At 44.7% G+C, this 26,086-nt stretch overlaps 1 protein-coding gene, 1 long non-coding RNA gene and 1 pseudogene across 2 annotated transcripts in view; 2 read left to right on the top strand and 1 right to left on the bottom strand.

The window, feature by feature from the left end:
* The window catches only part of LOC127208682 (uncharacterized), a 51,629-nt gene extending 46,795 nt beyond the window's left edge, over positions 1-4,834 (top strand). The window contains exon 3 of the long non-coding RNA XR_007833108.1: positions 4,729-4,834. This is a non-coding gene — a long non-coding RNA (uncharacterized LOC127208682). The remainder of the gene's footprint in view (positions 1-4,728) is intronic.
* LOC127208669 (glyceraldehyde-3-phosphate dehydrogenase-like) lies at positions 432-1,434 on the bottom strand (annotated as a pseudogene).
* Positions 4,835-4,905: 71 nt separating the features above from the next.
* Positions 4,906-25,459, top strand: Cdc42se2 (CDC42 small effector 2). The gene is made up of 4 exons (XM_051168181.1): positions 4,906-4,995; positions 21,436-21,537; positions 24,974-25,089; positions 25,351-25,459. Exons 1-3 carry the CDS (start codon positions 4,942-4,944, stop codon positions 25,070-25,072), a joined length of 255 nt encoding a protein of 84 aa, XP_051024138.1. The 5' UTR covers positions 4,906-4,941; the 3' UTR covers positions 25,073-25,089; positions 25,351-25,459.
* The last annotated feature ends 627 nt before the right edge of the window (positions 25,460-26,086 follow it).

Raw genomic sequence — 26,086 nt, 5'->3', positions numbered from 1 at the left:
CTGTGCTGCTGAGGACCAGCCTGATATTGAGTTGTGTGTGGAATGTGCTGAGCTGTGTAGCTGTTGGAATGCTGCTCCCTTGTGCACAGTTTGTCTGTTTTCTTAAGTGTAGGGGTTTTCGTTTGGTTTGTATTTTGTTCAGAGTTGTCAGGCCGCCCAGGCTGAGCTCAAATCTGCTGTGTAGCTGAAGGTGACCTTGAACTCTTTTTTTTTTTTTTTTTTTTTTTTTTTTAAGGTACAGTGAATTTTATTGCTGGTATTCAAGAGAGTAGGGCTCCTTGGGCTCCTCCCATTATTCTGGGGTCTAGGATGGAGACTATGAGGGGAGATACTCAGTGTCAGGGACAGAGTTGGAACAGGGACTCCTCAGCAGCCGAGGGCTCTCTCTCGCTCTCGTGTCCTTGCTGGGGTGGGGTGGGGTCCAAGGCTTCTTACTCCTTGGAGGCCACGTAGGCCATGAGGTCCACCACCCTGTTGCTGTAGCCAAATTCATTGTCATACCAGGAAATGAGCTTTACAAAATTGTCATTGAGGGCAATGCCAGCCCCAGCATCAAAGATGGAAGAGTGGGAGTCGCTGTTGAAGTCGCAGGAGACAACTTGGTCCTCAGTGTAGCCCAGGATGCCCTTCAGTGGGCCCTCAGATGCCTGCTTTACCACCTTTTTGATGTCGGCATACTTGGCAGGTTTCTCCAGTTGGCATGTCAGATCCACGATAGACAAGTTGGGCGTGGGAACATGGAAGGCCATGTCAGTGAGCTTCCCGTTGAGCTCTGGGATGACCTTGCCCACAGCCTTGGCAGCACCAGTGGATGCAGGGATGATGTTCTGGGCAGCCCCACGGCCATCACACCACAGCTTTCCAGAGGGGCCATCCACAGTCTCTGGGTGGCAGTGATGGCATGGACCGTGGTCATGAGTCCTTCCACAATGCCAAAATTGTCATGGATGACCTTGCCCAGGGGCACTAAGCAGTTGGTGGTGCAGGAAGCATTGCTGACAATTTTGAGTGAGTTGTCATACTTGTCCTGGTTCACGCCCATCACAAACATGGGGGCATCAGCAGAAGGGGCGGAGATGATGACCTTTTTGGCTCCCCCCTTCAAGTGGGCCCCGGCCTTCTCCATGATAGTGAAGACACCAGTGGACTCCACAACATACTCGGCACCGGCATCAGCCCATTTGATGTTAGTGAGATCTCGCTCCTGGAAGATGGTGATGGCCTTCCCTTTGATGACAAGCTTCCCATTCTCAGCCTTGACTGTGCCGCAGAACTTGCCGTGGGTAGAGTCATACTGGAACATGTAGACCATGTAGTTGAGGTCAATGAAGGGTCATTGATGGCAACAATCTCCACTTTGCCAGATGTGAAGGCAGCCCTGGTAACCAGGCGCTCAATACGGCCAAATCCATTTACTCCGACCTTCACCATTGTGTCAAGGGACGAGGCTGGCACTGCACGAAAAGATGCGGCCGTCTCTGGAACAGGGAGGAGCAGAGAGCTGACCTTGAAGTCTTAATCAAGAGTTTTACCTTCACTATAACAATACTAGGCTTTAAAAGTATAAGGTTTTTTTTTGGACTGGGCTTAAAAAAAAAAGTATAAGGTTTTGGAAATGGAAGTATATTAATAACTTAGTAAAAATAACTATTAATACAGTAGCAACATTGAGATTTTTGCAATATAATCTATTCTTTGAATAATACTTTAGGTTATACACCTGAAGTAATTCTAAGAATGCAGTTTGATGAGGAGGGCAAGAAGCTGGACGTTTCCCAAGGCATCTTGGGAAACACCTCCTCCACCCCTCCCTTCCTCCCACCCTCCACCCCAAGATGGGGTTTCTTTGTGTAGCCTTGGCTATCTTGGAATCTGTAGACCAGGCTGGCTTCAAACTCAGAGAGATCTGCCTGCCTCTGACTCCTGAGGATTAAAGGTGTATCCACTGGAAATGTGAATTTTGGGAAATGTGGGTTGGTAGGCAGTGATTATAGATGGCAAAGAAAGAAGTCACATGTTAAACAGTGTAACCATTTAAAATAAGTGAATAAAGGGGCAAAATGCACCTGCTTGAAATGTGGAGTTAATATAAGTTCTAGCTGTTTATATATGTGTGTTATACATGGGCTAAAACCAAATAGTAGCTGTGAAAATACTAGCGTAGCATCGTGTCTGTGCTGAGCAGTGAAGATGTTTCTACAAGGGCACTGGCTACTAAAGAAGTCCGTTCACAGTGACTCTTACTGGCTGAGACTGTGGACACAAGGACAGTCAAACCTGTTTGGAGCTGAGTTTAATCATTCTCAACATTGTTACCACAAGAAACAATCACTGTTTAAGGACATAGATGCATTTTCACTTTACAGAGTGCACACATGTATCACAGTAGCACATACACATGACTTTACATGTTTTTTAACTTATACTCTAAGTGTTCTCTCTCTGTCTCTGTCTCTCTGTTTCTCTGTCTCTCTCTCTCTCTGTGTCTGTGTGTGTGTGTGTGTCTGTACCTGAGCACGTGCGTGTGCGCTCCACTTTCGTTTTCATGTGTGGAGGTCAGAGGATGAGTTCTAGGAATGGAGTCTCTGCTATGTGTTTTAATCTGAGTCAGGTCCTCAGGTTTGAGCCAATGCCTTTACTCACTATCTTGTCAGCCTTAGGTGTGGCCTTTTTATTCAATTTTTAATATTTTTAAAGTGTCCATTGGAAACTGTGAATTTAACTCATCTCCTGGTATATTCCTTATAACAAGATTGGACAGAAGAAATAAGTAAAAACATTCCTTTGATCTAATTAAATCTCAGAATATTTCTCAGTTCTGAGGATGAGCATCTGTCCTTTTTTATCTCTAGATTTGGGTGAAATAAGTAGTGTTTCTGTTAAGGTGTGTATTTTAATTATAGCAAAACTGTACATTTTTGTTCTTCAGTCATCTTGAATGTTTGCTTACTGCATGAATTGTGAATTCTAGGATTGTATGCGCTGCAGCTAACCAGGTTTGTGACTTGAGCGCACATGCCTATCTCTACGGAGACCTTCATTTTTACAAAAGTGGCAGAAGTGCCTGTCTTAGAGTCTTCCTAGCTTTGAAGAAATCAAAGGGAAGTATTTTAAAAAATGTATCTGGTTAGGGTAAAGGATACTTAACCCATGATATACAAAATAATAATTTCTAAAGTAATCACATTGGTGAGGATAAAGGAGAATTTTGTGTTATCTTTACATAATATAGTTTCAGAAGGGCTGAGTTTTTATTTGGTTAGTCTCCAGGGTTCTATGAGCTCATGAGATAATGCTTTATACATAACAAAGTTTATCAGTTTATGAGGCTTCTTTAAAAGGCTTGCAGATACTTTATATTTTATCACTTGGGTCAGAAATGGTCACATTTTTTTGTGTAACCAAATAAAGTCATCTTTGGCTTTTGATCTTTTCATTTCAAGGGTGGCTTTTTTTTCTTTACTCACATTATCTTTTTAAGTTTTCTGTTTTCTTGCAAATGTCGCCTCCACTTGTTGGCTCTACTGGTTGCCCCTCCCTTCTGTGATCTGATCATCTTTTCTCGGTGGCAGTTCCTTCTTGAAGGTGGCCCCATGATGCCACATTTTTATAATTTTTAAAAAAGATTTATTTATTTATTATTTATACAGTATTCTGCCCACATGACAGAAGGGGGCACCAGATCTCATTATAGATGGTTGTGAGCCACCATGTGGTTGCCGGGAATTGAACTCAGGACCTCTGGAAGAACAAACAGTGCTTTTAACCTCTGAGCCACATGATGCCACATTTAATATTTGCTCTTCTTTCTTGTTCTTAGTAGCCAGATCCCCTTAGTAAATGTCTGCACCTGTCACATAGTTGAAGTTGCTCTGATGCTCCCTCTGTTGAGCCGTCCTTACATTCATGCTGCTGCCTCTCTTAGATTCTCACGTCTGTTGTGGTTGGCTGATTTGATTGCTAAGGCTTCCGTGGCTTGCAACTTGTGTATCCACTATTGGGCATTTTCAGTTAATGTGCATGGTAGGTTGGCAGGAGTACGAGTCTTTTTAAAGTAACTTCAGGCCCCACCAAAGCAAACTTGTGTGTAGGTGATGCTGGTCTTAATGACTGGAACTTCCCTGGCTCCCCTTCCTTTGCTTCTCTGAGTATGAGCTTGGCAAGGATTTCTTGGATTTCCTTGGCTTGTTGTGGCAGGATTTTTGGTGTCTCTACTCAGTGCTGGCTATTTGGGGGTGGGGGTGGGGTCCTAATGGCTGGATGTACAGAGATAAAGCTGACATCTCTGTACAGTTCTGTTTCCATGGATGAGTGATCATCTTCAGGCTTCAGCTGTGCTGTATCTGCTTGTCTTAGAGTTCATTCATGTGTTCGTTACTGTGGGTTGTCTGAAAACAACAATGAATATTTCTTTGTCGAATTTAAGTATGGCAACTATAATGTTTTAATTGGTGACTTGTTAAAATGAAATGCTTTTATAGTTTTATAGTTTATAGTTACAGAGTATTACATGAAAGCAAGAATTTTTGTTTACAGTCTTACAACCTTGACCCTCACAGTCAAGCAATAACTCAAAAAATAATTTGTTAAATCAATGGGTTTGTGAAATTGTTGACTTGCAGTATTTGCCTTTTAGGTAATATTCACTCTTATTTTATTATAGATTTCAAAAGATAAGTGATTCCAGGGATATTGCAGTTGACTCACTTGCCTTTTTCCTCTTCTTAGACCCGCTGCAGGCTCCTCCCATTGAACTGGAATCAGGAAAAGAAACAACCAGACTTTGCTCTTAATCAGCTGGAGACCTTCGACTCCAAGGACAGAGCACAGTGAAGTAGTTATTCCGACGCCCATTCCTCACTTTGAGGGTGGACGTTGTGGAGTTCCCTGCCTTCGGGTTCGGAGCCGTCAGTGGTGCTTGTTGAGGCCTTGGCTGAAAGCATGAGTGAGTTCTGGCTGTGTTTCAACTGCTGCATTGCAGAGCAGCCTCAGCCTGTAAGTACTGTGTGGTCTGGGTGGGGGCTCTTAAATACGACACTGGCTTTCAGACTGAACATGGGGACCCTGGCAGCAGCTGCAGTTCTGGGGCTCTGAGCATCGTCAAAAACAACCAACCAAACAAAAAACTCACGGAGCTTGGTTGCACACACCTGTAAATCAGCACTTGGGCAGGCAGAAGCTGGAAGAGCTTCATGAGTTTGAGGCCAGCCTGGTCTACAAAGCAAGTTTAGGGTTAGTCTATATGGCAAGATTTTGCCTCAAAAAACCAAAAGCAAAACAAAGGATAGCGTATTTTGAGGACATCCTGGGTATCAAGAACAGCACTAGGATCCTAGTGTGGTGCACACCTTTAATCCCAGCACTCGGGAGGCAGAGACAGGCTTATTCTTTGAGTTTGAGATGAGTTCCAGAACAGTTAGAGGTGCATGGTGAGACAGACAGACACACAGGCACAAGTACACGTACCCCTGCTGGCCCCCCACCCCCCACCTCCGCCATGGGGAATTGTAGGCCCCACTGTGCTTCACTGAGACGTCAGTGGTTCATAGCACTGACACATGGAGGGCGGGGGAAGAAGAGAAGGCATGCTAAGTGCCACATCAACCAGTGGCTTGGTGCTGGGAAGGAGTGGCAGCCAGGCCCCTGTGAGCTCTTCTTCACTCACCTGCTCATTTCTTTCCAGCTCTTGTTTCCAGTTTGGCAGGCTCTGTTGTTATGTGCAGTTATCCAGGTGTTACATGACCCTGAGTGACTTCACACAAAGTGTGCTTTCTGTCTTATGTCAACTTGATACAAGCTGGAGTCATTGGAGAGGAGGGAACCTCAACTAAGAAATTGCTTCCGAAAGATCAGACTGTAGGCAAGCCTGTGTGGGCTTTACTTATGGAGGCAGGCCCAGCCCACTGTGGCGGTGTTGCCATCCCTGGGCTGGTGGTCCTGGGTGCTATATGAAAGCAGGCTGACCCAGCCATGGGTGGCAGGCCAGGCAGCAGGGCCCCTTCATAGTCCTGTTTTAGCTCCTGCCCTGCTTGAGTTCTTACTCTTGAGTTCCTTTGATGGCGGACTGTGATGAGGAAGTGTAAGCCAATAATAACCCTGTTCTCCCCAAGTTGCTTATGGTCATGGTGTTCTATTAGAGCAATAGAAACCCCAAGACACAGCCCTGTTTTTGTGCCTCTTAACCTTTCTTTATTCATTAAAGGTTAGAAAACTTGCTTTTCCATCTTTGCAGAGGCCTGCATCAAGTCATCTCTGGATGGCTGGGGATGGAGCTCAGTGGTCCAGGGTATTCCCAGGAGCGTGGGCTGTGTAGGGTGCTGTACATGCCTCTCGTGCCCATTCTGAGCTCTGCAGAGGCTAGACTGTACATGCCACTTTGTGTCTTCAGGACCCAGTGCTGTCGTGGGGAATGTATATATATGTGCTAGCTGGTTGGCTGAACAAATGAATATATATTTTATTCAGCTTCATAACAATGTACAAGGATGATGAGGTTCACATTTTAAAATATATTTGTACATACACTTTTCATTTGTACTTACCTGGTTCTTGGAGGGGGTCAAACATCTTTTCATAAACTTAATGTAAATTTGTGTTTCCTTTTCTTCATCAAATTAACCATTAATAATCTTTAAATGACTTGTTTTTGCTGCATTGGGCTTGTTTTTCAGATTACGGGGGTCTCAGTATGTCATCTCTTTAACTGAATTTCGATATAGATGGTTTTGTGGCAGGTGGCCTTCACTTTTGTGCTCTGTAACCAGCTGCATTCTGTCTTCCACTTTCACACTTAGCTCTTTACATGGATAAAAAGTAAATTCATTGATGTGGCATCAAATTGGGTGTGCTTTTCCATGCTAACTAGCTATCTAAAGACACTTCTTTAAACAACCGTTCTCTTTATTAGTGACTTGAAATGTCACTAATAAATTGTTAAATTTCTGAGTCCAGTTTTTTTTCTAAATCAATTTTATTAATTTATTCATATTACATCTCGATTGTTAGCCCTTCCCCTGTTTCCTCCCATTCTTCCCTCCCTCCCAGTTCCCCCCTTCTCCCCTCCCCTATGTCTGTGATTGAGGGAGACCTCCTCCCCCTATATATGCTCTTAGAATATCAAGTCTCTTCTTGTTTTGAGATGCACAATGTTCTATTCTTTTGGCATATTGGCCTCGGCTGAGTCACTGATTTGTTGTCGTTTTGTTTTTGGTTTTGCTGGTGGGCCTGAGACTGAGCCCGGGCACACCTCCTGTGTGTTAGGCGGGTGCCTCCTACAGCCGGAGTTGCTGTACTTCCTTTGTGCTTTCTGGTCTCACAGGAGAGAAATCTTTTTCATAGCTCTTCCTTGTCAGTAGTATTGTTTCATATATTACACACACACACACAGTAATCCAACTCACAGTAATCTGCCTGCCTCTGCCTCGAGTGCTAGGATTAAAGGCGTGCGCCACCATGTCCAGCTATTTAATACAGGTAGACAGTGTATCTTTCCTCCAAACCATCTCCTCTTACTTCCTTTAACCCACTCTGTCTCCTTTCTCTCTCTGTGGTGGGGGAGAACCCACTTAGTGCTGCTTCCTGGAATGCTGATTGAGCCTGTTGGTGTTCTCTTAGGCAGGTCAGCCCAGCTGCAGTTAATTGGTAGGTGCGACGGCCTTGCCATATACAGAAGGCAGCATTTCACAGCACTGCACCTCACCCTCCAGCCCCGACATTCTTTCTGTTCCTTCTTCTGGGATGTTCCCTGATCCTCAGGAGTGTGTATGGCAGGGTGTGACTTAGATGTCCTATTTAGTGCTGAACACTCAGTAGTTTCAGCTTAACTGCTACCCTACCCAGTTCAGAGAGAAGCTTCTCTGGCCAAGACTGAGAGCAGCACTCATCCCTTTCCTCCTCCCTCTCTCTACTCCCCCATCCCGAATGGTATCACTGGACACTTGTGGCTGGCCCAGTACTTGCTACATAGACCAGGCTGGCCTCAGAGTCACAGATCTGCTTGCTTTTGCCTCCCAAGGGCTAGGATTAAAGGCATGTGTCACTGTGCCCAGCTGAACATTAGTCTCTTTAGGGACTCTTACCTTGGTGACCCACAGTGTGGATAGTGTTGATACGTGATGGCCCTTGCTTGACTTGATTTGAATGGGATCTAGGGAACCATAGTGTGAGAACATGTGCAGGTTTAACTCAGAGTTCCCCCACAAGTCCCAGTGCTGGCTACTATGTAGGTTTTTGTTCTTGTGGCTATGACACTCTTGATGTTTGTCTCTGAGACAACAGTTTTCTCTGAGTCCCCTATTGTCAGTGGATCTAAGAATTAGAGATTTTGGTTTGATCAGGCTTTTCTTGTGTGTCTTCCATGACAACGCCCAGTCTCTTTACAGGTCAGCGCAGAGGCAAAGGCAAAGTAACATTGACATACAATGTCCTTTTCGTGTATGTGTATGTGTGTGTGTGTGTCCGTCCTTATTTTACATGCATGTGGACGCCCAGAGTTGATGTCAGGAATTATACTCAATTGTTCTGCTGTATTCATTGAGACATGGTTTGTCAATCAAACGCAGAGCTTACTGACACAGCTGATCTCCCCAGCCAGCTTGCTCTAGACAGGTACCTGGTCTCTGCATTTGGACCCTAGACTTTTGCCTGCTGACACTTACAGGGGTTCTGGGGACCCAAATCCCCAGTCCTCACACTTGCATGGCAAGCACATTAGCCACTAAGCTGTTTGCTCAGCTCCATGTTGCCACGTTTTAAAAGAGTGTACAGCAAAGCAAGCGTGCTGTTTGAACATACTCACACCTAGTGAGGACTTCAAGCAACTAGAGCCTAGGCCTTGGAGTTACAGGAGATGGGCAATAGACATGGATCCTTCTTCCCAGAAAGATTCTGCGTGTAACATTTGGCATGTCAGTTATATAATAAAGATGTATGTGTGTGAACTATTCCACAGACACCCTTTGCCTTCTTTACTTTCTGAGAAAGTATACATCAAGGCTATGTGTAGTTGAAGAGCGCTTTGCTGCTGGCCTCAAGCACACACTAAGAGCAGTTAGAACCTTACTTTCATTTACATTCCACAGAACTGTGTGCTTGCTGTTCTTGTAGCCAGTGTCAAGACAGCCTTCTCTGAAAGTTGTTTGGTCTCCTCTTAGAGTTTTCTGAAGTATTTGCTAGGATAAAGTGCAACATGCCAGCTCTCCCACTCCTTCATTACCCTGCTTTTGCACATTCCATGAATGCAAAGGGAAGAGCCTCATGCAGGAAAGAAAATAGGAAGCAGTTTTTGTTATAGTGGCCAAGAATCTTTTTCTTGTCCTCCTTCATGTTAACACAGTGTAGTGCGTAGCATAATAAGAGTCCCAGTGTTTCCAGCCATGGTTCGAAGGTCATTGCTGCTGTTAAGTAGCCCTAACACTGTAGATATTTTAATTGAGTGTGTATGCTCTGTACATGAATTTAAGGAGTTTAATCAGCTGCTTTCAAAGATATGAGTTCTTTGGTTGCTGTGAATAGACTACTAGCAACTTCTCATGTGTCACATAAAGAGTGAACACTGATTCTAGGCTTTTTATTTATGTAGAAGATGTTCCTTCAGTGTAGCCTTGGCTAGCCTGCAGTGCTGTGTAGCTCCCCTGGAAGTAGCACTGACCCTCACTTCAGCTTCCTGAGTATTTGGCTTATAGATACCAGCTACTGTCTCACCTTTTAGTACTTTTTCTTAAATTGATCATGATTCAGTTCAGATTGAGATCTCTCTACTTCTTTCCTTCCTTCCATCTCCTTACGTCCCTCTATTCTCCCCTTTCCTGTATCCTTACAGCTACCTTGCAGTTGTAATTTATAGGTACCTCAAAGTTGCAGCTAAAAAAACTAATCAATGCATTAGTATTTAAAAGACAAAATTAAGTCCTCTTTGATTTTGTGAATTTGTAGAATACATTTTATGGCAGAATCATCATCATAGAGATGCTCGCCAGTGCTGGGCTAGTAAGCACGGACAGGATGATTTACACTTGCGCTTGGTTGAGCTCCTGGCTCTTGCTCTGTCTGTTGTACTTGCCCTTTAGTACATTGGGAATCTGAGTTGTGATTAGAAACAGTTAGTCTCACGGGATAATGACAAATGACTCTGTGGTGCCCGTGGCTCCTGTGGCAGTGTTGGTTAGTTTGGCTGTCATAGGATCTTCATTAATGATGTTACAACCTTAGTTTTTAACAGTTTAATGGGTAAAATGAAATTCTATTTTACTGTTTTCTCTTTCTTTGTTCCTTATGATTGCTAACAAAGTTAAGCTTTCCCCCTACCTCTCACCCTCCCATTTTTTCTTTCTTTCTTTCTTTTTTTTGTTTTGTTTTGGTTTTTTTGTTTGTTTGTTGTGTTCTCTCTCTCTCTCTCTCTCTCTCTCTCTCTCTCTCTCTCTCTCTCTCTCTCTCTCTCTCTCTCTGAGACAGGGTTTCTCTGTATAGCCTTGACTGTCCTGAACTCACTTTGTAGACCAGGCTGGCCTCGAACTCACAGTGATCCTTCTACTTCTGCCTCCCAAGTGTTGGGATTAAAGACAAGTGCCACCACTGCCCAGCTTCTTACATCATTTATTTAGGGAGGCATGTGTGTGCCATGACACACAAGTGGGGGTCAGAGGACAACTGAGAGTCAGTTCTCTCACTCCACTGTGTAGGTCCTGAGCATCAAACACAGATTCTTAGGCTTGGCTGCAAGTATCTTTACCTACTGAGCCACGTTGCTAACCTCTTTATTTTTAAATGGGGTTTCATGTATCCCGGGCTAGCCTAAAGTTACTATATAGCCACAGATGACTTTGTGCTATTTATTGTTTGTTTTTTTAAAACAGCTATGTTTCTACATAGCCCTGGCTGTCCTGGAACTCACTGTGTAAACCAGGCTGGCCTTGAACTCACAGAGATCTGACCCACCTCTGGAGTGCTGGGATTAAAGGTGTGCATTCCCAAGCCCAGCTTTGACCTTGTGTTTTTGATCTTCCCACCTCCACCTTCCAGTTGCTTGGATTGCAGGTCAACACCCACACTTGGACCCAGGATTTCATTTGTGCATGCTAGGCAAGTGCTCTGCCAACCGAGCTTCCTCTTCAGCACAAAGCTAAGCATTTATTGATAGGTGTATTGATCGGTGTGATTTTTTCATATTTCATATTCATAGGGATATTTTTAGTATTCTGAATACAAACTATTGGTTGCATGTGTGTATATACACTGTACCCCCATGTATGTGTACATGCTCGGGAAAGCCAGAGGCTAATAACAGGTGCCTTCCCATGTCTTTCTGTGTTTTCTCACTGAACTCAGCTCTGATTTGGCAACATTAGCGGATTAACGGGTACTAAGGAGCCTCCTGTCCCTGCCTCCCAGCTGTAGAGTCACAGACAGGTTTTTATGTTGAGCGGTGGGAGATCTGAATTCAGGTCTTCCTGCTTGGACGGCAAGCACATGGCTGCTGCGCATCCCCTGTTACGAGTATATGTAGTTAATAGCTGGGGAGGCAGCTTAATTATAGAGTTCTTCTAGCATGCAGGAGGCAGTGGGCTCAGTCTTGAGCAACACAAACAGAAACGGATAGGAAATTAACAAGTAGCCATCTTAGGTTATGTTTTTGTGTGTTTAAGAAATTTTTCTTCTTCCAGAGTTATAAAGACACTTACTTAGGCTTTTCTTGTAAAAGTAGAATCAGTTGATACACACACACACACACACACACACACACACACACACACACAATGCCTGAAGTGAATTAATGTATGTTATTCTGTTTGTTTGCTTTTTGAGACAGAGTCTTACTGTGTGGCCCAGGCTGAAATTGAGCCATGTGCCTGTTGTCTCAGCCTTCTGAGTATGGAGGCTTCTGATATGCACCGCTGTGCTAGTGTTGGAATTTACTTTGGAAGAAAGTCTAATTATGGTTATTTTTCCATGTGGTGACTTTTTTGCTACAACTCCTTGCCTAGTAGTCAGTATAGATCTACCATAGTGTATTGTGGCCATGCTACCTGGCATCTTTCTAAGTTAGCCATGGGTACTAAAATGTTAGGAAACGCTTACCTATGTCCACACGTCATGTGTGAGTCACTCAGAGTCTATTCATTCTGCTCTTCCTGAGCTCAGCACTGTACTGATGTCATGGTCTCTTCTCTGCTTTATATTGTCCTGCTGTCTGGGAGGGCAGATCTGTCCTTCTGTTTTTATTTTATGCTTTGGCCAGTCTTAGTAGAATTTTCCATACAAATTTCAAACTTTGTCAGGGTTTCTAAAGGATATATTGAGATTTCATTTTGATTTGAGTTGATTTTACAGACCCATGAAACTGGATATACATCATTTCATTTGCAGACTAGTTCTGAGAAAGCTTGCGTGTTTGCTTGTTTGCTTGCTTGTTTGTTTGTTTGGCAGGATCTCATGTATCCCAGGCTGGCCTCAGACTCTTTATGACTTTGGATTTCTGATTCTCCTAGTTCACCTCTCCGAGTGTTGGGGTTACAGTTGTATACCACCAAACCCGGTTTTATGTGGTGCTGGGCTTTGTTCGTACCAGACAGACACTTGACCAGCTGAGTGACATTCCTAACAGAGAGAGAGTGTGGGGAGAGGAGAGAGAGAATGAGAATGAATGAGAGGACGTGGTGTTTGCCAGAGGCTGACCCTGAGTGCCTTCAGCCCATCCATTGTTCTCTGCCTTCTCCTTTGACTTAAGGTCTCACTGAGTGATATTAGGCTCTTGTGTTGGATTTTAGTCTTCTGCTATCTAATTTTAATGTGCACAATACTGGCTTCTTGACTATTGGGTTATGAATCAGGGTGATAACACAAATCAGAAATTTCTTTAAATAAAATTACCCAATTCAAGCCTTTCCACTCTTTTGTCCATGAGTATATGCAGCATAAGATCAGTGTTTTGTCATTGTTTTATTGCTGTGAAGAGATGGCCTGACCAAGGCAACTTTTATAAAGAAAAACATTTAATTGGGGGCTTGCTTACAGTTTCAGAGACTTAGTCCATTATCACCATGGCAGGGAGTGTGGCACTGGAGCAGTAGCTGAGAGCTACAGCCTGATCTGTAGGCAAAAAGACACAGACGAGGGGATGAGAGAGCTGGGCCTAGACAGGCTTTTGAAATCTCAGAATTGCAAAGCCCTATACTTCCTCCAACAAAGCCACATACCTACTTTAACAAGGCCACACCTTCTAATCCTTCTCAAATACTGCCACTCCCTGATGACTAAATATTCAAATACGAATCTGTTGGGGCCATTCTTATTCAAACCACCACACTCGGTCATTCTGGCATTTTGAAATGCACATGTCTGTAGGTGGAATCTCTTATGAGCCTGTGCTGTGCATTTTTCATTGGTAGATTTAGTTTCAGATGTAGTATTAATGTAAATATTAACATAATTACTATATTAATTGATATGATTCATACTTATCATATATACTATATACTTTTTATTCTATTTTTAATAATTTTAAAGAAGCCAATATACTTAATAACCTCATGGTAACCTGTATACTAAATATTAGTAGGATGTAAATTAAAAAATAAAAAATAGAAGTTCTTGTATTATCGCCCCAATAGAGATATATTCCGTGCTATAAACTTGAATGAACAGTTCAGAAACAGGTTACCTTTGGGGAAGGGTGGAGCAAGTCAGGGCTTATGTGTAGCTTTGACTATCCTGGAGCCTGCAACCTGGAACCTTCCTGCTTCTTTCCCCCAAGCACTGCTGTTAAAGATGTGTGCTGCCACACCTGGGCTGTACTGACTGTTGCCACAAACAATTACCACAGAAAGAAAGTCAGAAACCCCTTTTTGATGAACAGAAGAAAAACAACTATTGTCTTCAAATAACTTTTTAAAAAGTGGCAAGTAATTGCCAGCTTTATTTTCCTGTGCCTGCCCCAGTTGCCTCACACTGTGTCACACAGCCCTCTCTCTGCAGGCTGCAAGAGCTCCTGCTACCTGGCAGCTTGTGTGAGTTCTGAAACATGCTTACTGTTTCAGAACATCTGGGGAGTGTGAGTTTATTTAGGAGACACAGTCTGCAGTGACAAGTCCTATTGTCCTATGATGGTAACCAGGGCTATGCCTTTCTTGGCCATGAATTCTTAGATGACCAAAGTGAATGTGCTCTCTAACACCAATAACATGGACTTACTTTTTATTTTTGGATTTTATGAACCTGCAAGAATGGAGGAGCAGTCCTTTGCTTGAGGTTATTGCGGTTGGATCCTGTCCCTCACGTGGCTTTGACACACAAGTACAACAGAAACTTCCATTTCTTCCTCTTAAATCAGTAACAGGCTGGTAGAGTTTGGAATGAAATGCTTACTCACATTTTCTGTAACTAAGGACGTGTTAGAGATTAATTATCCAGAATTAATAATACATTGATTTGGGTAAGAGTATTGACCATTCTTTCAGCAGGCCTGAGTTCAATTCCTAGTACCCAAGTTGGCGGTTCACAATGACCTGAAACCCCAGTTTCAAGGGATCTCACATCCTTGAAGGAGGCCGAGGCAGGAGGATTGCAAATTTCAGGCAAGCCAGGGCTACACAGCAGGATTCTCCTGTCCCCAATCAACCACCAACCACTAAACACACACAGTAGTTTTTGGGTATAAAGTGGACTTTTTTTTTTCTTAAAGGAACAGCACACTTTTCAAGTATACAGTATTAAAAATTCAAGACAAACACAGATGCAGTTGTCGACAGCCAGGGGAATTCCACAGTTGGGCCTCTCAAAGCAAAACAGGAAGCTTGAGATGGCGCTCAAAACTCACTGTGTGGACTTGGGTCGAGTCCCTGCGTTTCCTGGAACGCCTCACTCGTACCGGGCACTTCATGAGCTGCAGGCCATGCAAATAATCCCTGTCGTTCTGTATAAAGTCAGAGGTCAGAGGCACAGACAGGAGCAGTTGTGCTAGAGTAAAGGCAACTGGGCAGAGCTTTCTTCCCATGGATTTTCTGCATCATTGCACCTTAGAGTGTCAGTATGCAGTAATTTGGAGTTGTGAGCCTTGCCTTCATGCGCTCTGTACAACTGTGAAAGTGTGTTTATGGACATGGAGAAAGTCAGATGGCTGAGATGATAGTAAGGAATTTAGAGTTCTGTGAATACCTGCAGTGAGTGAAGGAAAGCACACACTGGCGGACATATGGAGACTTCAGATAGGTGGCTGCATGGAGAAGGGAGGGGAAGGGACATAGGAGGCTGGCTGTGCTGTGTTGACTGGAGTGGGCTGTGTGCTTGCTCCCCCGCCCTCTGCCTTTCCTTTTTCATCTCTTACTTCCTCCACCATCTCAAGGCTATTTATGGACAGCCACGTGCCTTTGTGAAAAAGGGGAGCTGGAGGCTTCCCACCTTGGCTTTTGCATGTGAGAGTGGTCCTTTGGAATGTGTTTGCACATCCTCCCTTAGGACTGAGAATATGCTGGGGTACTGAGCTCACTGTGGTGGCTGTTCTTCCCCTAGCCCCTTAGTTGCCTAGCAGTTGGAGTGCGTCACTTACTGTAGGTGTATGGTCTATGTGTAATCTCTTCCAAGCTCCATAGTTTATTGGTGGGCATGGAGAGGGGCCATAGAGACTTTGCAGGGTCTTCAGGGCCAGGATGATAGAGCCTAGGTGTACAGGAATGTTTGGCTCCAAAGTCTGCCAGGTCTCTGTCTAGAGAGGTCTCTCCAGTAGGCTGAGTACACAGCAGAGGCAGTGGCTCCTACAAGGGAGGTCCTTGTGAGGCCTCGGGAGATAGCCCTAATCCTGCAGGTCTACTGCCCCAGCAAGTACAGCTGCTGTCCTTTCTCCTTGTGATGGAATTTGCCAAGAACCTAGATGCCTATTTCTCTCTCCTCAGTTGGTACTATTCGGGGCAGAAAGTCTAATTATCTGTTTCACTTAAGACACTGAGAAATTGATTATGATTTGGAGTACATACAGATGGGTGAACTGAAATGAACAGCTTCCAAGGGCAATTTTTAAAAAAATAATATATTTAATTTAATTTTATGTGCATTGGTGTGAGAGTGTTGGATCATCTGGAACTAGAGCTACAGATAGTTGTGAGCTGCCGTGTGCGTGCTGGGAGTTGAACCTGATCCTCTGAAAGAGCAGCCTGTGCTATTAACCACTGAGTCATCTTGCCAGCTCCGAAGGGCAAATTTAATGGTTTTTAGCAAAGGGGAATGTGACTACTGTCATATCCGCTTTTGCTTTGGGTCTTTAGGCACTATTACAGAATTGTGCTTTATTGCCCCAAACAGGAACAGTGTGGAGGGAAGTAAGATGAGTGTGGTGGGTAAAAACAGACAAATTGAGTCTGGGTGAGCCAGGAGCACACAGCATCTGGACCCTCTCTTGACTTTCTGATACCTTTTAAATCTAAAACTCAAGTAAGCCCCATAGAGCAGAGCTCCAGAACACTCCCACTAAAGGCCTGGAGACTGAGTTTAGAGGAATAAAGCACAAATGACCTGGGTATGGTGACACACACTTTTTGTTGTTGTTGTTTTGTTTTGTTTTTTGAGGCAGGGTTTCTTTGTGTAGCCCTGACTCATTTTGTAGACCAGGCTGGCCTCGAACTCACAGAGATCTGCCTGCCTCTGCCTCCTGAGTGCTGGGATTAAAGGCGTGCGCCACCACACCCTGTCGACACACACTTTTTATTTAATGCTTTTTTAATATATTTATTAATAACTAAAAATTAATTTATATACTTTACATCCCAATTGCAGCTTCCCATCCCTCCTCCCTTCCCCAGTTTTTCCCTGTCCCTCCCTCTCACCTCACCACTGCCATCCTCTTGTCCTCCCTTTCTCCTCAGAGAAGGAGAGGTCTCCCATGAATATCAACCTGCCTTGGCATATGTAGTTGCAGTAAGACTACGTGTATCTTCTCCTATTGTGGCTAGGCAAGGCAGCCCATTTAAGGGACAGGGATCCATAGGTAGACCACAGAGCCAGAGATAGCCCCTGTGCCCACATGAAGACTGAGCTGCAGGACTGTTAATTATGTGCTGAGGGCCTAGGTCAGTCTCATGCATGCTGTCTGGCAAGTTCAGTCTCTGTGGGTCCTATGAGCCCAGGTTAGTTGGTTCTCTTACGGTTTTTTGTGGTGTCCTTCATCTTTCTGGCTCCTTCAATCCTTCACGCCCCCTGCCCTTCCATAGAATTCCCTAAGCTCTGCCTAATGTTTGTCTATGGATCTCTTCATCTGTTTCTATCAGTTGCTGGGTGAAGCCTCTCAGATGACAGTGCTAGGTGCCTGTCTGTGTGGGCTCTCTCAAATGGGAAGGGAAGCTGGGACAGTCATTGGTTGGCCATTCTTTCAATTTCTGCTCCATCATTACCCTTGCTCATCTTGTTGGAAGGAGAAATTGTGGGTCTACAGTTTTGTGGCTGGGGTGGTGTCCCAGTCCCTCTATTGGGAATCTTTTCTAGTTAGAGGAGATGGCCGCTTCAGGCTCCGTATCCCCATTGTCCTGGGTTTCTAGCTCATCCCAGAGATCCTCCTATTCCAGTCTCTCTCACCACTTGATCCCTTTTGCCCCCCCCCCCCCCCCACCTCCCCACCCAGTTCCCACCCTCCATCCACCCGTAATGTCTATTCTATTCTCCCTTCTTGATGAGAGTCAAGCATCCTCCCTTGGGCCCTCCTTGTTACTTAGCTTGTTTGGGTCTGTGGATTGTAGTGTGGTTACCCTGTACTTTATGGCTACTATCCACTTATAAATGAATACATACCATGTTTGTCTTCCTGGTCTGAGTAACACATACTTTTAATCCCAGTATTTGGGAGGCAGAGGCAGGAGGACAGCCTGATCTATACAGGGAGTTCCAGGACAGCCAGGTCTATATAGTGAGACCTGTCTCAAACAATACAGAAAAAAAAAAAAAAATACAGGTGAGAGTGTTGACTTACTGTGTTAAAGGCTAGCACTGCAAGTGCTCACAGAGGTGTAAACACATTAGTAACATTTAAGAGTGAGCTCTTGAAAAATTACCATAAAGCCGAGGGAAATAGATAGTAAAGGTATGTGCCACGCAGGCCCAGCGACCTGAGTTCAATCCCTAGAACCCACATACAGGGGGAAGGAGAGAACAGATTCCACAGAGTTGTCCTCTGACCTCTAAGTGTATGCGCTGGCACAGGCCTCCCTCAGTAATAGTGGTAATTACTATTACTCTTATTATTGCTGCTACTTAAAACAGACAAACATAAACAAGTCTGATCCAGAATTGCAGCTTGTCACACCTTGTAGGTCAAGTGGCCTCGAGTACTTACTGTGCATAGGAGCACCTTAAGTTTAAGGTTTATTTGTTTTGTGGGGGGACATTTTGTCTGCATGTGTGTCTTGCATCATGTGTATGCAGTTGCCTGAGGAGTCCAGGAGAGGGTGTTGGAGCCCCTGAAACTGGAATTACAGATGTGAGGTATCATGTGGGTGCTGGGAATAGAACCCAGGTTCTCTGTAAAAGCAACCAGTGCTTTTAACTACCGAACCCCATTATCTATGTTTGGAGTCCCAGCACCCACATAAAAAACTATACCTATCTATAAGCCTACCCTAGGGGATGAGATGGGATGAAGAAGATCCTTGAAGCTTGCTGGCCAGCCAGCTTAGCCAGTCAGTGAGCTCCAGGTCTAGTGAGAGACCCCCAGGAAGCAGAGGCAGGTGGATCTCTGAGTTCTAGGCCAGCCTGGTCTACAGAGCAAGTTCCAGGACAGCCAGAGCTATGCTATGTAGAGAGACCCTGTCTCAAAACAGAAACAAAAAAACCTACGGTAGAGAGTGAGAGTGAATTAGTAGGTGGTTTCTGTGCATTCTGTACATATACACATGAAGTTATCAAAGAATAAAAAAACAAAAAATCTAAAAGAAAACGCACCACAGCCATGCTCATGTAACTAGCTCTAAATTCAGTGGGTCGTTACAAAGGGCATGGAAGAAAGAGTGAGGGGGGCTGCTGGAGGAAAGGGGTTCAGTGGGAGAGGAGTAAGAGAGTAATGGGAGTGAGTAGGATCAAAGTATACCACATACACATGAGATTCTCAAAGAATAAACTTTAAAAATATTTTAAAGAAGCCAGGTGGTGGTGGCACACACCTTTAATCCCAGCACTTGGGAGGCTGAGGCAAGTGAATCTCGGAGTTCAAGGCCAGCCTGGTCCTGAAAAACCATATGTATGTTTATATCTATGTGTGTGTGTGTACATAAACACACATGTTTATATATTTTTTAAAGAAGCTTTTTAAAAAAAAGTGAGGGAGACAGTGGGACCTCCGGCCTGCACATGGGCAGAGGTTGACAGAACACGCTGGCTGCATGTGTTTTAGTGTCCTAGTTGCTTTGTTCCTGCTACAGAGGTAAGGCAGAGCTTGAAGTGTTGACACTTTAGCCTTTGTCAACTCCTGAAGAGAGAGATCTATTTTCCTATAATACATTATGAAGAGACATTTTAAAATAATGGATGAAAACAAACTCTGAGAGCGCTCTCTCTCTCTCTCTCTCTCCCTCCCTCTCCTCTTTCTTCCCTCCCTCACTTGCTCCCTCCCTCCCTCCCCCTCCTCCCTCCCTCTCTGCCCCCTCCCTCAACACACACACACACACACACACACACACACACACACACACACACACACACACACACACACACACACACTCATACTCATGAGCATGAACATTTGAGCAGCTCTAGGAACATCAGGAAGGAGCACAAGAAGCTTCAGACTCACTGTGTTACCAAGCAGAGTTAATGGACACGCGCCATCACTGAACTTAGAGAATCAAGTATTTTCAAAGAAAGTGTCCAGCTGCTTTTGGGCTTTATTCAGCAGCCCAAAGAAAACCCTGAGCCGCCTCTGCCATGTACATGTGAACCTTCCACTTCCATGTGTTTATAGGAAGCCATGGTCTGACAAGTTACTCCATTGCAGTTGAATGGACTTGGAGTGTCATGTCCTTAGGTTCCATTCCTACAGTTCATAGTTCCCTGGTGTGCTGTCACAGTGAAGCTGCCTGTGAGGGCAGTGACCCTGCTACACTGGTGGCTGCTCTTAGTTGTGTCTATCTGAGGGATCTGTGCAAACTTCAGATGAGCAAGGAGGGGCAGTCGTGAGGCAGGAGGCGGGTATGCTGGTGGGAAGCAGGGGTGCCAGCTTGGCTGCTCCCTGGGAGACTGTCAGCACTGCAGCCAAGAGTGGTAACGCCACCTGTGACCTCAGCACTCAGGAGCCGCTGAGCCTGGACTATAGAGATGAGGCCCTGTCACAGAATTAGATTATGCTTGTCAAACGCTAGGACGCAAGCTCAGCCTTGTTGTGTTTGGACAGTCACAATGCAGTGAACAGTACTAAGCCTCGCCCCTCCCCAACAGGCCACTGGATGACAGTCATTCCTGTGTGGAAGCTGGGTGGATATAACCCAAGTAAATGACATCAGAATATAATCAATTTGTTAATAAGAGCTAGAAAGTCACTCTTAAAATCAAGAGCATTGAGGTCAAATCATACATGTTCTTGGCTAATGATAAGGATAATTTTACGTGTTTTATTTTTTAAGTTATTTTTGACATAAAAATACATGTCAATGGGCATTATAAAGTTCAGTGTGTGTACGTGTATAACATTTTAGTCAGATAAAATATTTCCTTAGGCTTCTTTTATTTCAACTAGTCATGGCAGTGAATATCTATAATCTCAACATTTGGGAGTTAGTAGCAGGATGGTCAAGAGTTCCAGGCTCATCTGAACTGCATGAGACCCTGTCTTAAAAAAAAAAGTATTATTTCTTAAGGAGTTTTTGTTTTTGGAAAGTCTTACATTGTTGCCCAGGCTGGCCTTAAATCCAAGGTCCTTTAGTCCTAGCCTCCTCAGTGCTGGGGTTATGGATGTGTGTTACCAGTTAGCTCATTACTTCCTGCTTTATGCTAAAAACTTCCAGATGCTCCTTCTAGTAAAACCGTAATTTTGTGGCTGCACACATCACAGCATCACAGGGAGTCAAAGAGCAACCTTCTGGAGGTAATTCTCTTTCTACCATGCATTCCGTGGATGGAACTTGGTTTTTTTTTGTTGTTGTTGTTTTTTTCAAGACAGGGTTTCTCTGTGTAGCCTTGGCTGTCCTGGACTTGCTTTGTAGACCAGGCTGGCCTCGAACTCACAGAGATCCACCTGCCTCTGCCTCCTGAGTGCTGAGATTAAAGGCATGCACACCATGCCCAGCTAGACTTGGGTTTTGAGGCCTGCATGGCATGCTTTTTTACTGGCAGAACCATCTTGACTGCTCTTCCTTTAGATTTTTGATGTTTTATTATTTCAAAGAAAAGTTAAAAGTATGAGAATTGGGTTTTCAGACCAATGTGGGAGAGTAAAACCGTTTTCTCAACACATTATTTCTCATATTTTAGAAAAGGCGACGGCGGATTGACCGAAGTATGATTGGAGAGCCAACCAACTTTGTGCACACAGCTCATGTAGGATCCGGAGACCTATTTAGTGGGATGAACTCAGTAAGTGTGTCACACGGGATTGTGGGAAAAGGCCCAGTGGAACCTGCACACACCTTTAAGTGACCTTTTTTATACTTTTGTGTGTCCTTTTTAGGAACATCATGTCAAATGTGTTCTGTAACTGGATTGTACCAGTCATAGGCTGAAAATATTTTGAAAAAAGCCCATTGTGTCTGCACAGCCCTTTCCTGTTGCCACTCCCCGAGCAATACCATCTAGCAGTTACTTGTACATGATCGGCACTGTGTTAAATGTGCTGCTAAACACAGTGCTGATGAGCTATGTGCAAAAGTCAGACCGCTTTATGCAGGAACATACAGTCAGTATGAGTGTAAGTTTTAGATTTGAATTTGGAAAGGGTTCATGATTGATCCTGATGTTCCCACCATGAGAGTCAAAGGTGAACTTCTAAATTAATATTTATGCCAGGCAGGTTGGCACATGCCTTTAATCCCAGCTCTCAGAAGGACAAGGCAGGATGAAGGCTACCCAGGGCTATGTAAAGACTCTTAAAAAACCAAATAAATAAACATTAGCATTTACCCTCTTATGAACTGCTTTTCATATACTTTAAGATTTTGTTTTTATTTACATGTTTGTGTACATGTGTGCAGAGGGCAGAAGAGGCTGATCCCCTGGAGCTGGAGTTACAGGAGGTTGTGAGCCACCACATGTGGTTGGGTGCTGGGACCAGAGCTCCCTGCTTCTGCAAGAACTGTTTTGCTCTTACCCGCTGAGTCATCTTCTCTAGCCCCACACCCATGTCTGCTGAGTCTGCTTCATAAATGTTTCCCTGAGTGCTGCAGATGTTGATTCCTGCTCAGCAGATAATTGGGATTTGCACTCATCCCTTTAGGACAAGGCAGCAAAATTTTGCCATATTTGGCAGTTGGCTTTAAAGTATCTGAAGTGAGGAAGAGCCTGCCATCCTTCATATAGAGATTTAATACATGCCAGAGTAGACCTTAGGCTCCCCCATCTGGATCCCATGTTCTGTGATGTCCACCTTCCATAGTGCCGGTCCCTGCACTGACCCTGCAGTAGCAGCAGAATGAGGGGATTGTGTCCAGACTTCCCAGCCAGGACCAACAGAACAGGGCTTAGAGGACATGCAAACTGCAGCCCCTCAGTGACTAAGACAGCAGGGGAGCCATTCGCAGCTCCTGTGGTGAGCCTGTGGCAGGACTTGTTTCCCTGGCTTCCTAGTGGAGAGTAAAAGTGTCTTGATGTCTAGAGAGGACCAGCTGTTTGCTGGGCAGCAGGTGAAAATAGCAAAGCAGGCAGGAGCCCTTTGGCTCTGGGCTGGTGTGCTTATTAAAATCTAGCTGTAGGACAGGTGTTGCATGCTTATCATAATCAATAAATGTGTTCACCACTTCAGATTTCATCTAAAGATGGAGGCCAAACTGCTCCTGAATTTGGGCTGCTGCTTTGGGCTGGTGGATGCTGGGACATTACCTAGCTACTACCTCTTAAGATTAAATCTAACTCATGATGTTTGGAAACATTCTCAGTCTTTTTCTTGTACAGTTCAGAATTTTCTTTAAAATCTGAGCTTAGCGAGCCAGACAAGGTGACACACACCTTTAATCCCAGCACTTGGGAGGCAGAGGCAGGCAGATCTCTGAGTTCAAGGCCAGCCTGGTCTACAGAGTGAGTCCAGGACAGCCAAGGCTACACAGAGAAACCCTGTCTCAAAAAAAAAAAAAAAAAATTAATCCCAGTACAACATGGCTACACGGAGAAACCCTGTCTTGAAAAACGGGGGGGGGGGGGGATCTGTGCTTAGCATCTTGCGTTAGTAAGCTTCATTAGGTGTGCTGCTTGCGTAGATGAGGTAGGGGCTCCTGGCTGACAGCAGCAGGTTCTGCCCTGTAGGACAAGTGCTATGTCCCTTTAGGATAGTGATTTCATTGGATGAGCCTGTTCTCTCTACAGCAGTCCTCCCCACAGAATGCTGAGTTCTTGCTGACAGTAAAATTGCTCAGGGAGGTTTTAGAAATTACTCCTTATAGTTCCCGTTTAATAAACTGGACTGTAAGAGAAATTGTGTTTTCCTGTGTAAGAATAGTGACAATAATCCAAAACCATGAATAGGAAGGCTGCTCATCCAAGGGAACCTTCCCGCCTTGTCTGTGTCCTGAGGCTGGAGCAGCAGTGGGTAGAGGAAGGTGCTGCCTGGCCTGCACCTAGCACTGACTGTCTCTGGTTTGTGGACTTATTTTTGATGGGTTGGATGTCACTGGTTGGTGCTGTGTTTAAAGTATGGACTGCCACATGTGCAAGCCTAATTTTTAATGCTAGTTTCTTGCCAGAAAGAGCTCTGTGAGCCTTTAGTAGTAGTTTTAAAACACTGTGTGTACCTGTCATGTGACTATGTGACTGCTCTCAGCACACTGACAGGCCACGAGGTCACTTCCTGACCCTTCAGTCTGACACCGAAGAATCAGAACTGACTTTTTTTTTTTAGACTTGTGTGACTTTATGAGTTGGCAAGTCCTGACTAGGTGGGCTGGACATCTGCAGATCCTGTGTGTGTGCTGCATATAGACTGTTATCCAGGCCGAGCTCATATTGTACCACAATGGGGCATTGGGTGGGGTCATGCCCCATGGTTTAAAGCCAGTGCATATCCTTACCTAAAGCAGCCATCAGTTGTGAGTACATGTGTTTAGTTGTGGTGTGTGCATTGCTCTTGGGGTGAGATGCTTGTCGGAAGTCAGTGTTCCCAAGTAAGGCAAGTGGCATGTAAGGCACAGCCCTTAAGCTTAGCACCGTATGTTCTCTTGTAGCATAGCTAAGTGCTACTGCAGAAGTAACGTAGGCGTGCCTCATTTCTCCCTTTAAATATAAAAGAATGGCTTAGGATCACTAGCAAAAAGGGCCCATGCTTCCTTCTTGTCCTGGCAGCACTTGGATTCATGAGCATGGTCCAGGTGTCTCCTCTACCCCCAGGTCTCATCTCATGGGCCCCAGACTGTGGCTGACTCATCACTGGGCATCACCTCCAGATTTCCTGCCTGGGTTCCTCCTCCTAGCCCTGTGGCCTTCCGGAAGTCTCTGGTTTACAGGAGCTGGTTTGGGACAGACACCTTGAGTCCATCAGAGCGAGATTCTGGTCTTACCGCAAAGCAGAGTCTGACAGACTGATATGGAAGTTAACTCACTGACAGGATTAAAAAGTGAACATGACCTGTCCTGTGTCTTTGGAATCTTAGACACCTTCACTTCAGGCCAGCCTGGGCTACGTGAGGCCGTGCTTGAGGGGAAAAGCAAAACACAGATTGGTCAATACTGGCCTCACCATTTGCACTATAAATAAATTAAGGTGTTTAAAATGAATGTGTTTTCCCTATAGAAGTGTTATGAAGACGGTAGGGAAATCATTGTTGCACTGACTGGTTTCTGCTGTACATCTGTTCTCTTCCTGTTTTAGGTCAGCTCCATTCAGAACCAAATGCAGTCAAAGGGAGGCTATGGAGGTGGCATGCCTGCCAATGTGCAGATGCAGCTCGTGGACACAAAGGCAGGATAGCCCTGGTGCCTTCATCTGTGAGTACCTCAGAGCTGGGGTAGCCTCTCTCCCTAGACAAGAGTCTTGAGGTTAAAAAAAAAGTTAAGCCAGGTGTGGTAGTGCACTCCTTTAATCCCAGTGCTTGGGAGGCAGAGACAGGTGGATCGCTATGAGTTCAAGACCAGCCTGGTCTGAAAAGTGAGTCTAGGACAGCCAGGGCTATGTAGAGAGACCTTGTCTATAAAATAAAACAAAAAGCCTGAAAAGTAATGATTTGAATTTTTCTTTTGGTTTTGTAGGTCATTGTGAATTCCTGCATTTTCTCTGTCCACAGTTCTATAATATTTTTGTCTTGTGATTGGATTTCTTTTATTTTTATTATAAAAAAGAAGTGTGGCGGCAACCTGTTCACCCCTGTGATCTCCAGCAAGACATTCCTGCTCCGAGGAAGGTAGCGTCAGGCCAACCTGACCTGCCTTGCTGTCAGCGGCATGCATGCCTGGGACTCTGACAGAGTTCTTTGGATTGTAGCTGAATTGTCAATGTTTAATCGACATGGATCGGATCTTAGCATGGTCTTTTTTGTGACTGCTAGCACTGTTTTGTAATTTTTTCATTTTAAACCTTTTCATTGCGCCTCCAGCCCCTCTGCCTTATGATTTTACTGATAAGCAAAGACCTGTAGTTACTGCCACCATTTATGTGTATTTTGAAGGTGTGTGACCCACAAGCACAATAGTCCTTTTCATCTGTTGGAAACTTGAGTGGAGTGCGTGTGCCTGCACACTCCGTGGTGCTGCTCAGAGGGGACCCCACAGGACACAAAACACCGGTGTCCCGAGCTGCTGCGCGTGAGGACGCTGCTCTCTTGGAGGACGCTCTACGTAATCGGAGTGGGTTCTGGTCTGATCAGAGCAGTGATGGGAAAGCCTGCATTCCAAAGGCAGTCGCTTGGCTGTAAGTGTTCAGTGTATTTATTTGAGAGTAAGGACCTGTGATTGTGTGTGAGCAGATGCCCTCTGTATCTGAGTGTTG

The sequence above is a fragment of the Acomys russatus genome, chromosome 25, assembly GCF_903995435.1.
Source record: "Acomys russatus chromosome 25, mAcoRus1.1, whole genome shotgun sequence".
Classification (NCBI taxonomy): domain Eukaryota; kingdom Metazoa; phylum Chordata; class Mammalia; order Rodentia; family Muridae; genus Acomys; species Acomys russatus.
The sequence above is the reverse complement of the archived record's forward strand: the minus strand, read 5'-3'. Positions and strand labels throughout refer to the sequence as shown.

Coding starts and splice junctions, on each gene's coding strand:
- Cdc42se2 (XM_051168181.1), top strand. CDS start 4,942: ATGAGTGAGTTCTGGCTGTGTTTCAACTGCTGCATTGCAGAGCAGCCT. Junction 4,996..21,435: donor TTGCAGAGCAGCCTCAGCCT/GTAAGTACTGTG, acceptor CTCATATTTTAG/AAAAGGCGACGGCGGATTGA. Junction 21,538..24,973: donor TATTTAGTGGGATGAACTCA/GTAAGTGTGTCA, acceptor TTCCTGTTTTAG/GTCAGCTCCATTCAGAACCA.